This window comes from Capricornis sumatraensis, chromosome 6 (assembly GCF_032405125.1).
Source record: "Capricornis sumatraensis isolate serow.1 chromosome 6, serow.2, whole genome shotgun sequence".
Classification (NCBI taxonomy): Eukaryota; Metazoa; Chordata; class Mammalia; order Artiodactyla; family Bovidae; genus Capricornis; species Capricornis sumatraensis.
The window spans coordinates 121,526,725-121,540,771 of record NC_091074.1 but is presented as its reverse complement, the minus strand read 5'-3'; the positions used below and the strand labels follow the sequence as shown (position 1 = coordinate 121,540,771).

At 49.9% G+C, this 14,047-nt stretch overlaps 1 protein-coding gene across 1 annotated transcript in view; it reads right to left on the bottom strand.

The window, feature by feature from the left end:
* Window positions 1-13,556, bottom strand: part of SH3YL1 (SH3 and SYLF domain containing 1) — a 65,846-nt gene extending 52,290 nt beyond the window's left edge. The window contains exon 1 of the mRNA XM_068974197.1: window positions 13,488-13,556. Coding sequence (XP_068830298.1) covers window position 13,488 — 1 coding nt within the window. The 5' untranslated portion in view covers window positions 13,489-13,556. The remainder of the gene's footprint in view (window positions 1-13,487) is intronic.
* Window positions 13,557-14,047: the final 491 nt, after the last annotated feature.

The window sequence follows — 14,047 nt, the reverse complement described above, 5'->3', positions numbered from 1 at the left end:
CCAATCCCTGAGTTAGGCCAGCTCCTGTGGCTGTAACCCCCCGCTCACCTGGAGGAGGTGCAGCAGGCGAGTCCGACAGCAGGTGGAGGCAGGCAGCAGGTATACCCGGGAAATTAACTGTGGGACATGTGCAAGGATGCAGCCCTTCTTGGAGGAGGTGAGGCTCAGCTGCAGACCGCAGAGCACCGTGCTCCCCCAGGCTGGGCCCTGCTGGGAGCTGTGCCCAGGGGTACTGGCAGGCGTGGGATCTGGGCGAGGCGGGGGCAGGACCCTCAGAGCCCGTGGGGGCTCCAGTTTCTGAGTGGAGGGGGCTGTGTGGAGTTCTCCGAGGGCCTTTCTTGGGCCTGTGGCTCAGGAGGCCCTGCCAGATGACCTCTCACCACTCGCTGACCCCGCCTGACCCTTCCTGAGGAAGCTCAGCATCGCCCCTCTAAATGAGCTCTGCTGGTCCTCCCAGAGCACACGCTGAAGGCCGCGTGCGGAGCCAAGAGCACCGAGGACTCGGCAAATCCAGCTGCCGCCTGTTCTCCTATGGCCTGACTGTGAGAGTGCTGCTGCTGCTGCTGCTGCTAAGTCGCTTCAGTCGCGTCCGACTCTGTGCGACCTCATAGACGGCAGCCCACCAGGCTCCCCCGTCCCTGGCATTCTCCAGGCAAGAACACTGGAGTGGGTTGCCATTTCCTTCTCCAATGCATGAAAGTGAAAAGTGAAAGTGAAGTCGCTCAGTTGTGTCCGACCCTTAGCAACCCCATGGACTGCAGCCCACCAGGCTCCTCCGACCATGGGATTTTCCAGGCCAGAGTACTGAGTGGGGTCCCATTGCCTTCTTGGATGTGAGAGTGGTTGGTTGCAAAAAAATGAATCAAAATAAGAATGTTTCGGGGGAGAACACACTTTCAAAGATGAAATAGGTAAAATCTCATCATAGATCAGTGCTGACAGCTAAACACTCGTGACCTGTGGTGATAAAGGGCACTAAACAGTGAGCTCAAGTCGAAAGTGTCCTCCCGCAACGAGAATCACCGTCCACGCGTCAGTACACCTGGGTTACAGAAGTGTCCGTTATCACCACAATCCAGTCACCAATAAAAACGTGTGGAAGGTTGTTTTCTCTCTTGTGTGTCAATGCACAGTTCTGCCTCTTGGCTGCCAAAGCCTGATCTACTGGCTGGCTGGCCCTACAGGAAAAAATGGCGACCTCTGACCTCTTAAAATACCATTCATTCTTCAAGATCAACGTTAAACTCTGTTTCCACTTGAAATCATTGCCCACAGACAGCCCTTTGAGGAACTGAAATCTTAGACCAGGCCTGAGATTTGGCATGAAGCCCTCCCACCCGCCAGCCCTGCCCCGGGCCATCCCTTCCTGGGGCAGCTAAGCAGAGCCTCACCACTTGGACCACACAAAACACAGGTGAGCTGAGGGGTGAGGAACAGCCCTACCCCACGCCTGGAGGGCGAGGCCCGGGGGCCAGCAGCACCAAGGCTGCTAACGCCGACTCCATCTACCTTGCCAGCTCAACACTGTCACTTGTCATCTGACTCTACAGATTAGGTCACTGCAGGTGCAGACCTTCCACACACCCTGAGGGGAGTTCAGGCTGGAGATCAGGAACAAAGCCCTCTCTGCTCTGGAAAAACTGGTGGAACAGGCCTTCAGATAGTTAGACATTTTCAGGAGGAGATTTTAAGAGCCCAGTTTCTTGCCTTTTCTCCTCTCTAGAAGAGCACTAAGGTCATGAATGGAGACACCCCTTCCTTGTGATGAGCAGCAACTTCCGGCCAAAACGTGTGCCTGACTGCAGGCGCCCCCTTCAGCCTCCCCACCCCATCCCTTCCGAGCAGCTCCTCGGCAGTACCTCCGCGACAGTCTGCCGGGTTACGTTCCTCGTTTGGCGCCGAATAAACTGAACTCGCAGCTCTCACACTGTGCATCTCTTTCGGTCAACAGCCTCCAGGAATGAGCCAGGAGGTGGAGGCTAGGGTCCTCTCAGCCTCCCCAAGGCGCCATCCTTTTCTATTCACACTCAACCCTAGGCCTGTGACTTTAAACACCACTTATATCTGGTAATCCTTTCCCGAAATGCCAGACTCAGGGTATCAATTACTAATTGAACATTGAAATCAAGTCAGCATCTCAAATAAATCACATTTAGACGTTACAGTGACGCCCGACTCCTCTCCAGCCTGCTCCCCAAGTTTCCTTTCCAGGTGGGCTCCATCCAGCAGGAGCTCACTCTCAAACCCCAGGCCAGTTGGGACGCCCACGTTTCTCTCGTGCCTTGCCATCCCCCAGTACACAGCACCAAACACAAGCCCCCAGCTTAGAACCTGACTGCATCTCTCCCTCCTCCCGCCTCCAGTCTGGCCCAGGGAGTATCAGTCCTGTGGTGTCCGTTCAGCAGCCTCCTCTGGGGTTTCTGGTTCCAATCTTGAACTCCTGTTCATTTCTCCGCGGAAATGCTCTAAGTAACATCTCAGATAATAGCAGTCCACTGATACATCCCTCAAGGCTCCTCCATCACATCTAGCCTGCACCGTGACCTGTATCTATGTGGGGCATCTGCGGGGTGGCTGGGCTTGCTGGGACTGAACAATAAGGCCGAGGAGCCAGAGGAGAGGACAGACAGGGCCCAGAGCTTGGTGGGCTGCGGGTCATGCGGGCGGCGGATCAGCCCCAGGGCGGCCAGTGGCAGCGATGAGGCTGAGGAACCACGCGCCCCGGGTGTGCTCCAGCCTCAGCTCCCGCCTCCCCAGACCCCTCTCCGGGCACTCCAGCGGGGCTGCTGCCAAGGCCCCTGGGTGGCAAGCAGATCGACACTGGGCGGCCAGTAAAGGCTTACAGGCTCAGTGAGGACCAGCTGTGGGACAGCCAGGGTGCCAGCATGCTGTCCAGCTATGGGGAGTGGCTGAAGGGCACGTCCCTGCTAGTCAGGGCCTGACAAAACGTGGTCCGTGGGAGAAGGGAATGGCAAAACACTTCAGTATTCTTGCCTCGAAAACCCCATGAACACCATGAAAAGGCAGAAAGATATGACACCAGAAGATGAGCCCCCAGGTCAGTAAGTGTCTAATTCACTTACTGTTCTTAGGGAAGAATGGAGAAACAGCTCCGTAAAGAAGGAACAGGCTGGGCTAAAACAGAAACATCACTCAGCTGTGGATGTCTCTGGTGGTGACAGTAAAGCCCAGGGCAGTAAAGAACAATACTGCAAAGGGACCTGGAGTGTTAGGGCCAGGCCCAACGGGTCAAGGTAAACCAAGCTAAGGCGGACATGGTCAAGCAGGAGACGGGAAGCATGGACGTCGACACTGTAGGAATCAGCGAGCTACAGTGGACGGAACGGGCAAACTGCCTTCAGAAGATCACTGTATCTACTACCGTGGGCAAGAATCCATTAGGAAAAATGGAGTGACCCCCACAGTCAACAAAAGAGTCCAAAATGCAGTACTTGGATACAGTCTCAAAAACAACAGAATGATCTTGGTTCGTTTCCAAGACAAACCATTAAACATCACAGTGATTCAACTCTATACTCCAACCACTAAAGCCAAAGAAGATGACACTGAATGGCTCTATGAAGACCTACAAGACCTTCTAGGACTAACACACACACACACACAAAAAATATATATATATATCCTTTTCGTCATAATCAGTTTCCCTCGTGGCTCAGATGATAGAGAATCTGCTTGCAATGCTGGAGACCCAGGTTTGATCTCTGCCTTGGGAAGATCCCCTGGAGAAGGGAATGGTTACCCACTCCAGTATTCTTGCCTGGAGAATCCCATGGACAGAGGAGCCTGGAGGGCTACAGTCCCTGGGGTCACAGAGTTGGACATGACTGAGTGACTAACACTTTCTTCATCACAGGGAACTGGAATGTAAAAGTAGGAAGTCAAGAGACATCTGGAGTAACAGGAAAGTTTGGCCTCAGAGTACGAAATGAAGCAGGGCAAAGGCTGAGTTTTGCAAAGAGAACACACTGGTCATAGCAAACACCCTCTTCCAACAACACAAGAGATGATGCACATGGACATCACCAGATGGTCAATATTGAAATTAGACAGATCATGTTCTCAGCAGCTGAAGATGAAGAAGCTCTATACAGTCAGCAAAAACAAAACCTGGAGCTGGCTGTGGCTCAGATCATCAGCTCCTTCCTGCAAAAGGCAGGCTCAGATTGAAGAAAGCAGGGAAAGCAAGGAGAGATAAGAAAGTCTTCCTTGGTGATCAGTGCAAAGGAACAGAGGAAAATAATAAAGTAGAGATCTCTTCAAGAAAATTAGAGATACCAAGGGAACAATTCATGCAAAGATAAAGGACAGAAATGGGATGGACCTAACAGAAGCAGGCGATACAAGAAGAGGTGGCAAGAGTACACGGAAGAAGTGTGCAGAAAAGATCTTCACGACCCAAGAACTACAGTGATGTGCTCACTGACCTAGAGCCAGACATCCTGGAGCGTGAAGTCAGGTGGCTCCTAGGAAGCTTTATATGAACAAAGCTAGTCGAGGTGATGGAATTCCAGTGGAGCTATTTCAAACCCTAAAAGGTGATGCTGTAAAAGTGCTGCACTCAACACGCCAGCAAATTTGGAAAATGCAGCAGTGGCCACAGGACTGGGAAATGTCAGTTTTCATTCCAATCCCAAAGAAAGGCGGTGCCAAAGAGTGCTCAAACTACTGCACAATTGCACTCATCTCACACGCTAGTAAAGTAATGCTCAAAATTCTCCAAGCCAGGCTTCAACAGTACATGAACCGCGAACTTCCAGATGTTCAAGCTGGTTTACAAAAGGCAGAGGAACCAGAAATCAAATTGCCAACATCTAGGGGAATCACTGAAAAAGCAAGAGTTACAGACAGGTATCTACTCCTGCTTTACTGGTTACACCAAAGCCTCTGACTGTGTGCATCACAACAAACTGTGGAAAATTCTTTACGAGACAGGAATACCTTACCTGCCTCCTGAGAAATCTGTATGCAGGTCAAGAAGCAACAGTTAGAACTAGACATGGAACAACAGCCTGGTTCCAAATCAAGAAAGTAGTACATCAAGGCTGTATACTGTCTCCCTGCTTATTTAACTTATATGCAGAGTACATCATGAGAAATGCTGGAATGGATGAAGCACAATCTGGAATCAAGATTGCCGGGAGAAATATCAATAACCTCAGATATGCAGATGACACCACCCTTATGGCAGAAAGTGAAGAGGAACAGCCTCTTGATGAAAAAGGAGAGTGAAAAAGCTGGCTTAAAACTCAGCATTGAAAAGACTAAGATCATGGCATCCAGTCCCATCACTTCATGGTAAATAGATGGGGAAACAATGGAAACAGTGTCAGACTTTATCTTTTTAGGCTCCAAAATCACTGCAGATGCTGACTGCAGCCCTGAAATTAAAAGATACTTGCTCACTAGAAAAAAGCTCTGACCAACCGAGACAGCATATTAAAAAGCAGAGACATCACTTTGCCAACAAAAGCCCATGTAGTCAAGGCAGTGATTTTTCCAGCGGTCATGTATGGATGCGAGAGTTGGACATGTGCGAGTGAGACCTGTGCAGGGGCTGGTGACCAAAACCATCCCCAAGTTAAAAAAAAAAAAAATCCAAGAAGGCAAAATAGTTGTCTGAGGAGGCCTTACAGACAGCTGAGAAAATAAGAGAAGTGAAAGGCAAAGGAGAAAGGGAAAGATATACCCAACTGAATGCAGAGTTCCAGAGAATAGCAAGGAGAGATAAGAAAACCTTCTTAAGTGAACAATGCAAAGAAACAGAGGAAACCAGTAGAATGGGAAAGATCTAGAGATCTCTTCAAGAAAATTGGGGATTTTATGCAAAAGGGAACATTGGGGATTTTATGCAAAGACGGGCACAATAAAGGACAGAAATGGCAAGGACCTAACAGAAGCAGAGAATATTAAGAAGAGGTAGCAAGAACACACAAAGAAGTGTACAAAAAGGTCTCAATGTGGATAACCATGATGGTGTGGTCACCGACCTAGAGCCAAACATCCTGGAGGGCGAAGTCAAGTGGGACTTAGGAAGCATCACTACAAACAAAGCTAGTGGAGGTGATGGAATTCCAGCTGATATATTTCAAATCCTAAAAGATGATGCTGGTAAAGTCCTACACTCAATATGCCAGCAAATTTGGAAAACTCAGCAGTGGCCTCAGGACTGGAAAAATCACTTTCCAATCCCAAAGAAAGGCAATGCCAAAGAATGTTCAAATTATGCTACAACTGCACTCATCTCACATGCTAGCAAGATTATCCTCAAAATCTTTCAAGCTGGCTTCAGCGGTACATGAACAGAGAACTTCCAGATATGTACTTTGGATTTAGAAAAGGCAGAGACACCAGAGATCAAATGGCCAACATCCGTTGGATCATAGAAAAAGAAAGGGAAATCCAAAAAGAAAACTACTTCTCCACTGACTACGCTGAAGTCCTTGACTGTGGGGTCACAACACACTGAGGAAAATTCTCAAAGAGATGGGACTACCAGGCCACCTTCCCTGTCTCCTGAGAAGCCTGTATGCAGGTCCAGAAGCAACAGTTAAAGCCAGAAATGTAACAACGGACTGGGTCCAAACTGGGAAAGGAGGACGTCAAGGCTGTACATCGTCACCCTGCTTATTTAGCATACATGCAGAGTACATATGCAAAATGCCAGGATGGATTACTCACAAGCTGGAATCCAGATTGCTGGGAGAAATATCAACAATTTCAGATATGCAGATGATGGTTTAATGGCAGAAAACGAAGAACTAAAGAGCCTCTTGATGCATGTGAAAGAGGAAAGTGAAAAAGCTGGTTCAAACTCAACATTCAAAAAACTAAGTTCATGGCATCTGGTCCCATCAATTCATGGCAAATAGATGGAGAAAAAAAATGAAACAATGCCAGACTGTATTTTCTTGGGCTCCAAAATCACTGTGGATGGTGAAATTAAAAGACATTTGCTCCTTGGAAGAAAAGTTAAAGTGAGAGGGTTAGTTGCTCAGTGGTGTCTGGTTCTTTGTGTTCCTAGGGACATAGTAGCCTGCCAGGATTCCATGTCCATGGAATTTTCCAGGCAGAATACTGAAGTGGGTAGCCATTCCCTTCTCTAGCAAATCTCCCCCACCAAGAGATCGAACCTGGGTCTCTTGTAATACAGGCAAATTCTTTACTGTCTGATCCACTAGTGAAGAAATGTTATAACAAACCTATAGTGTATTAAATAGCAGAGACATCACATAGCCAACAAAGGTCCATATAGTCAAAGCTATGGTTTTCCCAGTAGTCATGTACAGCTGTGAGAGCTGGACCTTAAAGAAGGCTGAGTGCCAAAGAATTGATGCTTTCAAACTGTGATGCTGGAGAAGACTCTTGGACTGCAAGATCAAAACAGTCAATCCTAAAGGAAATCAACCCTGAATATTTACTGGAAGGACTGATGCTGAAACTGAAGCTTCAATATTCTGGCCACCTGATGTGAAGAGCTGACTCACTGGAAAAGACCCTGATTCTGGGAAAGACTGAAGGCGGGAGGAGAAAGGGACGACAGAGGATGAGATGGTTGGATGGCATCCCCGCCTCAATGGACACGAGTTTGAGCAAGCTCCGGGAGATAGCGAAGGACAGCAGAGCCTGGTGTGCTGCAGTCCATGGGGTCGCAAAGGTCAGACACCCCTTGGCGACTGAATGGCAACAACATGGGCTATATCCCTGCCCTGTCTAATCCTTCTACCCTGACCCCTCCCTCCACGGTGGAAGTGCCACAGGGCCAGCACACTGACTACACTGTCCAGTGTAGTTTCTCCAACACACATAAGTGTGCACAGCGAGTGTCCAGTAAACATTTGTTAAATGAACAAAGTAGTTGTGATTTTTTGAATTAAAGGTCAAATCTCTGTGTGGACTAGGAAAGATTAATTTACTTGGAAAATCCTATAGGTTTAGAAGAATATGTGCTGAATAAGAGCTAAGGTGCCCTGCCTCTCAGACCCTGTAACATTTTCCAGACCTTAAAAGAGCAGAGGGTAAGGGGGTAGTAAGGTATAAGTGGTCTAATGCCCTAAAATAGTGCTTTCAGAGTTGTCACAGGAAAGGGAGACCAAACCAAACCAAACCAAAGCTGAGATCTGTGTGTGACTCCAGTGTAAATGATGTGCGCCCCACTAAGACCACTGCTGCCCAGAAGGCACAGGAGAGCCAGCTGTGCCCGTGGCAGGGAACTCCACGTTGTTCCAGGAGCGCCAGCTGTGCCCGTGGCAGGGAACTCCATGTTGTTCCAGGAGCGCCAGCTGTGCCCGTGGCAGGGAACTCCACGTTGTTCCAGGAGCGCCAGCTGTGCCCGTGGCAGGGAACTCCATGTTGTTCCATCCGAGAGCTGGAGTGTCAGACCTTGTGAATGCAACAGGGACCATCTTCAGAATTAATGATAACTGAAGACCAAAGAGAGACCTGTATGCAGGTCAGGAAGCAGCAGTTAGAACTGGACATGGAACAACAGACTGGTTCCAAATAGGAAAAGGAGTACATCAAGGCTGTATATTGTCACCCTGCTTATTTAACTTACATGCAGAGTACATCATGAGAAGCGCTGGACTGGAAGAAGCACAAGGTGGAATCAAGATTGCCGGGAGAAATATCAATAACCTCAGATACGCAGATGACACCACCCTTATGGCAGAAAGTGAAGAGGAACTAAAATGCCTCTTGATGAAAGTGAAAGTGGAGAGTGAAAAAGCTGGCTTAAAGCTCAACATTCAGAAAACGAAGATCACGGCATCCAGTCCCATCACTCCATAGGAAATAGATAGGGAAACAGTGGAAACAGTGTCAGACTTTATTTTGGGGGGCTCCAAAATCACTGCAGATGGTGACTGCAGCCATGAAATTTAAAAGAAGCTTACTCCTTGGAAGAAAAGTTATGACCAAACTAGATAGCATATTGAAAAGCAGAGATATTACTTTGCCAACAAAAGTCCATCTAGTCAAGGCTATGGTTTTCCAATGGTCATGTATGGATGTGAGAGTTGGACTGTGAAGAAGGCTGAGCGCTGAAGAATTGATGCTTTTGAAATGTGGTGTTGGAGAAGACACTTGAGAGTCCCTTGGACTGCAAGCAGATCCAACCAGTCCTTTCTGAAGGAGATCAGTCCTGGGTGTTCATTGGAGGGACTGATGCTGAAGCTGAAACTCCAGTACTTTGGCCACCTCATGCGAAGAGTTGACTCATTGGAAAAGACTCTGATGCTGGGAGGGATTGGGGGCAGGAGGAGAAGGGGATGACAGAGGATGAGATGGCTGCGGGGCATCAATGACTCAATGGACGTGAGTCTAAGTGAACTCCAGGAGTTGGTGATGGACAGGGAGGCCTGGTGCGCTGCGATTCATGGGGTCGCAAAGAGTTAGACATGACTGAGCGACTGAACTGAACTGAAGACCAAAAGCAAACCTGACTGGGCAGAGATGGCACCCACTCTGAAAAGTGACTGAACGTGGGGCTCAGGATGAAAGGCTTGCGTTTCTGGCATCTGAGTGTGTGGTTTGAGACTCATCCACACACCGGTCCCGCACTCTCAGCTGCAGTCCTCACAGGTCAGGAGTGCTTTTATAAAGCACACAGAGGCTCAATCTCTCTCACTGCCTTGCATTAATAAACTGCAGTGGAAACTGGTTCCTTTGGCTGCTAAATATCTATGTCTCTTGAGGGGGACCAGCAATTTGTCTGTTCCCCCTAAAACAGCATCCAGAGCAGGACAGGTGACCCGTTTGCTGAATCAGAACCAGTGTCCTCCCTGTGCCACAGCAGAGCTTTGTAACCAGAGCTGATCCACACCAGCATCTGGCCGGGATTGTGTGGGAGCTGTCAGAACTCTCTTGCAGGTACTTGTGTTTGGACTTGTTGCAAGATTGTTTCACCACTGGGGAGAGCCTGAGAGCAGAGCTGTGCAGAGAAGCTCCTGACTAGAGTTAGAGAGGGAAGCCGGGCTCTGCTGGCACTCCTTCAGCCCGGGCGGGGCCACAGCTGAAGCCACAACCAGCCCTTGCAGTGTCTTGCATTTCCTGCACTGGAGGCGGATTCTTTACCACGAGCACCACCTGGGAAGCCCCCTCTTCAGGCACATGGGCCAGTAAAATCCTCTTCTGCTAAAGCCAGTTTGGATCAGATTTTCTGGAACGTGCAACTAAAGTTTAGTAAATGATCATAAATCCTACCCCCAAAAGACCTTCTACTTTGAACTCTATCAACCAAGCAGAGTTAAACCAGTTAAACAAGAAAATTCCATGTTGAGAGTTGCTATTGCAAACATCCTGTTTAGGGAAGGTCAGAGCCTCTTTTCTAAACATGGGAAGGGAAGCTACTGGGCTGGGGAATTCAGATCCAGCTGGGATGCCTGCAGACCACTGAGCCTGAGTGCCAGACACAGCCCTGGTCACTGAGAACTGGTGTCACAAGGCTGGCCATGGTGAGGACAGCTTCATGTTCAGCTGAACTCCAGGAGAGCCTGGCTAATGCGTTTGAATAGCACAGATCCTACTGAATCTCTAATAAAAGCATATTGCTCAATCATAGTTGTGTATAGTGCATTTCTCTGTCAGAGCCAACAAGTAACAATAATGATTTGGAGACAAGCCTCAATACCAGTCCTCAGTATCATGCTGCGGCTCTTCCACGCTCCTCTGCTGACCATAAGGCAGAGGGGCATGGTCTGATCAGAAGGCTGGTATCATTATGTTGCTGAAGTTATGAAGATACAGGTCACTGTTGAGTCATGGTTTGCATCTGAACATTCATAAAAGTTTTAAGTCTCTTGAATTCCAAGGCAAAGCAAATTATACATAAATATTTGAGTTTCCTCCTAAGAGAAGGATGGGTTCCAAACCTCAAGCCAAGAAAACAGAGGCAAAATTTCCTCTAAAGTAGCTAAAAGAGGGCTTCCCTGGTGGTCCACTGGTTAAGAATCTGCCTTGCAATCCAAGGGACACTAGTTCAATCCCTGGTCCTGGAAGATCCCACAGGCTGTCGGGCAACTGAGCCACGACTGCTGAGCCCACATGCCTAGAGCCAGTGCTGCGCAACAGGAGCCGCCACAGTGAGCAGCCCACACCCTGCAGCAAAGCCCTGTGCAGCCAAGGACGAAAGAAAACGGAAAGTAACTAGGACAATCAAAAATCCCCATGCTAAGTCGTCTTTTTTTTTAATTGAGAGGACTTTTTTTTTTAATACTGAGGAGAAAATTTTTACTTTTGAAACCTCAAAACCTTGAAATGACCTTAAGATGTAGAAATAACTTCCGTATTGATCAGAGGGTATTAAACTCAGGGCTGGGGGCACTGGGGGCAACCAGGACATTAGAATCTACTTAGAGAAAGTTGCCACCTAGGAGAGAAGACTGACTAGTTTCCTGTCTGACCCTTCAGAGGTCTGGAATGAACGCAGGAGGGGAATGGCCCCTCCCAGCACCTCAACACTGTAAGACTTCAAGGGCTTCCAAACTGTCCTTCTGTTGACGACAAGCATCCAATATATTATTTTCCTCAACAGAGTCTCAATTACAAGAAGGCTATCTATAGGAAATTTTCTACAAGGTTTTAGTTTGGCTATAAATCTTAGCTAAAAGAAACTTTATATGTGATCTTTCAAAAATCTCTGAAATTTTCTCTTTAGCTTCATTAGTATATCATCATCATGGGTACCACTGCCTGATAACTGTGGCCATTGTTTCTTAAACCAGTTCTTCTCTTTCTGTGATCCAGGCGTAACTGCTTCCTTTGTCTTAAGGAGACAAAGTCTGTCAGTTCTAGAAATCAAAACGGGCCCCTCTGGCCAGGTCATTAACCTTCTAGTCCAAACTTCAAACCACACCGATCATTTGAATCCCAAACATTATCGCGGCTTTTGCCTCTTTTCTGTTCCCCTGACTTCAGGCTTTGGATAGGGGACAGAAGAGTGACGAGACCCATAACTTCCAGCGTTAAGGAGACCCTTGACTTCTACTCTTTACCACTTCTCAAGCTGAAGAGTGATCCTGGCTCAGAGTAAGACTATATGCCACTCTAGTCCGATCACTGACTGTGAAAAATTGATTCCTCCCAAAGAAAATAAAATTCAGTGTGCTAAGGTCTTCAGCTGCACAGGACGGCGTCTTACCACGACTACTTGCGCGTAGCTGTGCCCACCGGCCACTTAGTGACCCGGCAGCAGCATCCCCTTGACTTGTCAGCAGTCTCCTTTCCAAACACCACTTCCTAATTTCTAAACAGAGAGAAACTCCCTGAGAAAATTTCCTAAATGCAATAAGGGCATCAAATCACTCTTGATGAGCAACAATTTCTTTTAAATAATTTTTTTAATCTTTCAAACGATGAGGAGCAGTATTAACTAAGTCTATAGAAACTTTGTTTAAATAGAACATTTGTAAACCAGGTAACCAATTCTCGTTAGTTTAAGCATGATAAACAGGCTGGAAGTAATAACTTCCTTCCTGCAGCTGGTCACTGCACAGGTATTTCAACAGCAGGCCAGGCAAAGAACTAAACAGTACCACTGGAGACTTGTTTCTCCGAGGAGGGTGTGTGCAGAGTGTCTGACAAACCCATTATAACTCAGGCATCTCTCACATCCCAGTAAAAGTCTCATGAGGACAAAAACGCAGAACACTGCATGTTCTGTATATAAAATAAAACCCAGAAACCCCGCCCTTTTGGTAGAACATTCTGGGGCCATCCGCTTCCTACTGTCTGTGGGCAGGGGTCCCCTGTCTGTGTCATTCTCGCCAACTTAGCCTCAGCAGCAGCAGCAGTGGCGACACTCCAATTGAGAGGGAGTGAAAACGACACATTTCCCCCTAGTAGGCTCCATCTCATTACCGTCTGGTCATCTAGCAACTCGGAGCAGTTTCCTGCTTCTTTAAACAAGGAAAAACTACCACAGCAAAGAGATACGGGGTCCAGGGCTCTCAGAGCCGGGCTGCAGTCTGCCCTAAGCGATACCCGCAAAGCGCGGCTGAGCCCGGAGGGCCTGGCAGTTACGCCTCAGGAGGTCGCGGAGCAAGGGCAGCACCCGGACTGCTGCCCGAGTCAGAGGCCGACGCAACCCAGACGGCTCTTACAGAGGTCCAGAATGACCTGCACTTACACACAGGAAACCAAAGGACAGCCACTACTACCTGGCTTCAAGCTTTAAACATTTACACATCGTATAAAATGAATGATAACCGAAAAAGGGGAAACAAGAAAAGCTTGTCTGTTTATCGCATCGACGGGGCCTGAGTCCGCATCACAACCACGTTTGTGGAGAGTCCTTTCAACTTCTGCCAGCTTGTGTGTGGGATGACAGCCTTAAAAGACGCGCAACAGCAAACAATCCCAGAGACACGGCTTCTCCCTTTTCCCCCGAAGACTGACCCTCCCCAGCGAGACTCGGAGGCCCGGAGGCAGCCCCGAGGCCAGGAGAGGCCCGCGCCGACGCCCCTACTCACTCGCGACCCCGAGCCTGGCCCGCTCCGGCGCCCCGGCGCTGCGCACCGCGCCCGGGGAGAGGACGGCCGCCGCCGCGGCTCCGCCCCCGGACGGGGGCCGCTGGGGGCGGCGCACACCTGCGCAGGTGAGGCCGCGGCGTAGGCGCACACCTGGGCCAGGTGAGGGGCGGGTCCACACGCTCCCGCCGCGGGGGCCCCGCCTGGCACGGACTCGCAGGCAGGGGGCGCGCCCGGCCTCGGGCCCGGAAGCAGCCCGCGGTCGGCGAGCGCGCAGCCCACGGCCGCGCGGCCGGCGCGGGCCGAGCGCCGCGGCCCCACGGGCGGGGGCGGGGCCCCAGGTCTCGGGCGGCGCGCGTGGCCCCGCCCCCGGGGGCGGCCGTCACGCGCAGCTGGCGGCTCGCTGACGCGCGCTCACCTGAGCGCCCCGCGAGGCCCCGAGGGCCCCGGGCAGGCCCCGCCGCGCTGGCTTCGCCCTGCGGCTCCGCGAGCCCCTGCGGCCCGGGGCTACGCCCTCTCCGGCCCCGGCGGCCCCCGGCGGCGCGAGCCCCGCTCTGCCCCGG